At 42.3% G+C, this 2,092-nt stretch overlaps 1 protein-coding gene across 1 annotated transcript; it reads right to left on the reverse strand.

Annotated features, from left to right (window-relative positions):
- Positions 1–601: 601 nt before the first annotated feature.
- LOC148951201 (uncharacterized) lies at positions 602–1,753 on the reverse strand. The gene is made up of 2 exons (XM_089091027.1): positions 1,493–1,753; positions 602–1,459 (listed from the first exon to the last, which is right to left on the reverse strand). The coding sequence occupies exons 1-2, from the start codon at positions 1,751–1,753 to the stop codon at positions 602–604; spliced, it is 1,119 nt and encodes a 372-aa protein (XP_088947153.1).
- Positions 1,754–2,092: the final 339 nt, after the last annotated feature.

A 2,092-nucleotide genomic window follows, 5' to 3' on the forward strand; every position in this document is an offset into this window, starting at 1 on the left:
TTGTATAATGTCAGACTTTCTGAATCCTCTGCTGGGAATGCAAAGTAAGGCAAGGTGGTCTTCCTTAAAAATTCAGCTGTGACTTTCCCATGCTCTACTTCACTCACTCTCCCAATGTAAAGCTTCTGGCTTTTGTTCTTCCGAGTGTCACTGGGGTCCTGGAAGCTCACTATAACCCAGGATCCAATAGTCAAATTGGCGTCTCTTTCTAATTCTTGTCTGTAAATTTCTGGTTCTGTGCCCGAGTCAGTAGAACCTGAGCTTTGCAAATTGTAATCCTCAAGTTCAACACTGGTGCTGCAGTCTTTGTTAAAATAGGTCACTAGGTCGTCATCACTTTCTTTGCTTGAAGAACTTGCATTTATAACTTGATTTCTGATTTGTGCCAAGCTTGTTTGGTTGACTTTCTGACTACACACACCAGTTTTTTTTTTTCTAGGATTAGCCATTTTCTTCTCTTTGGCAGAACGTGACTGTGTGTTAGATGGGAGATTGACTGGTTTGTCTACCTGCATTGAGCACTCGGAGTTTGATTCTTCAGAAGACTGTTCCCCAGTTGTGCCAGTATCCCTTCCTCTGACACTCCGGCCGGTAGGCACCGTTAGCCTTTTTTTCTGCCATGGCCTGCTTCGTTATTGTTTCCCTCTGCCAAACCCAAGGGCTCCTCAGGGCCCAACTTGATTTCTCTGAGATAAGAAACAAGACTGTCTTGAAGTTCACCGCAGTTTTTGTCAGTCGGGTCACCAGGTGGCAGATGAGAAAGCACTATTTCTGGCTTAAACGGATAGATCCCGCACTTTTCAAAACCAGTTCTGAGGTTTGCTGGAGTATTTGCTTCAATTGACCTGAGAAGAGTCTTCAGAAATTTTAGAAACTGAGTTTTTTCAACGGCACTTAAATTTCTTCCTGGTCCCATCTTCCACTTGTCAAGAATTTCTCTCCACTTCCGTTTGAAAGGAGCAAAAAATGCAACATCAAATGGCTGTAGAAGATGAGTTGCGTTTGGTACAAGGAACTTGAAAATAATGTTGTTTTCCTCACATAATCTGATTACTTCTGGGGACAGGCAGGATGAGAGATTGTCACCAATCAGTACTTTTTTCCCAGTTAGCCGACGACAGTAGGGCAAAATAATCTTTTTGAAGTAATCTTCAAAAGTGGCGCCGTCGAACCAACCAGACTTTGTTCTGTTGTACCTTGCACCGGTTGGGCCGCCGACGGTCCAGACATCATACAAATGGATTGCCCTGTAGCATACATAGGGAGGCAGCACTATACCACTTGCTGTACCTGTCATCATTAGCGAAACACTCGCTTTTGAGGAGTTCATAATCTTTTCTGGATACTTCGTGCCGCGTTTCACAATCACTTTTTTCTTCCCTGGCTCATCAGTCAGATTTGTCTCATCATAGTTTATGATATTTTGAGGAGGAATTCCTTCTGTGTCTTTTGTATATTCCTAGAAAAAATCCCTAACCAAAGCATGATTCACTTTTGCTCTACCTCTTTTTATGTTTGAGGCCATTCTCTCTGACAGTTCGCCACTGTTTCTTTCTAGAAATTTTTTCGCCCACCGCATGCAAGGAATATTGTCCTTGAGTCTGCCAGATGATCTCCCTTGGCGATCTAGGTGATACTTCACAAAACACCTCAAGTCAAAAGCTGTCATGGGATAGCCCATCTGTCCACAAGTTATCAAGCTTTTCACAAGTTCTTCCTCTTGAAACTTGTCAATCTCGGGAGGTCTTCCCATGTTTAAGATTTTATGGACCCTTTTTTCTTGCACTATGATGTCTATAGAGGACACTTTTTGGGATGCTAAATTTATCACCAGCTTCTCTATAAGAAGTTCCGTCGTCAACAGCGGCTAGAGCACGTTCTAGGGCATCCTTGTCCACCTGCTTTCTTCTTACGATCATTTCCCTTGATTGAGCACTTTACAACCTGAAAAAGGCACATTTTAGTAAAAAAATAAAAAAAAAATTAGAAACTAAACTTTTTCTTTAGAAAATTGGTTACAGTCATCCTCGACAATATAGCTATCCGTCTAACTAGCTCTCAGCTCCGCTTCAGTCGTCCAGTTGTAGCACCA

Source organism: Artemia sp. Qi Xiang Cuo, chromosome 6, assembly GCF_049724085.1.
Source record: "Artemia sp. Qi Xiang Cuo chromosome 6, ASM4972408v1, whole genome shotgun sequence".
Taxonomy (NCBI): Eukaryota; Metazoa; Arthropoda; class Branchiopoda; order Anostraca; family Artemiidae; genus Artemia; species Artemia sp. Qi Xiang Cuo.

Bases quoted from the DNA above. Each gene is read 5' to 3' on its own strand.
- LOC148951201 (XM_089091027.1), bottom strand. From the start codon at position 1,753: ATGGGAAGACCTCCCGAGATTGACAAGTTTCAAGAGGAAGAACTTGTG. The intron at 1,460-1,492 runs GTGAATCATGCT...GATTTTTTCTAG, and splicing joins TAAAAAGAGGTAGAGCAAAA to GAATATACAAAAGACACAGA.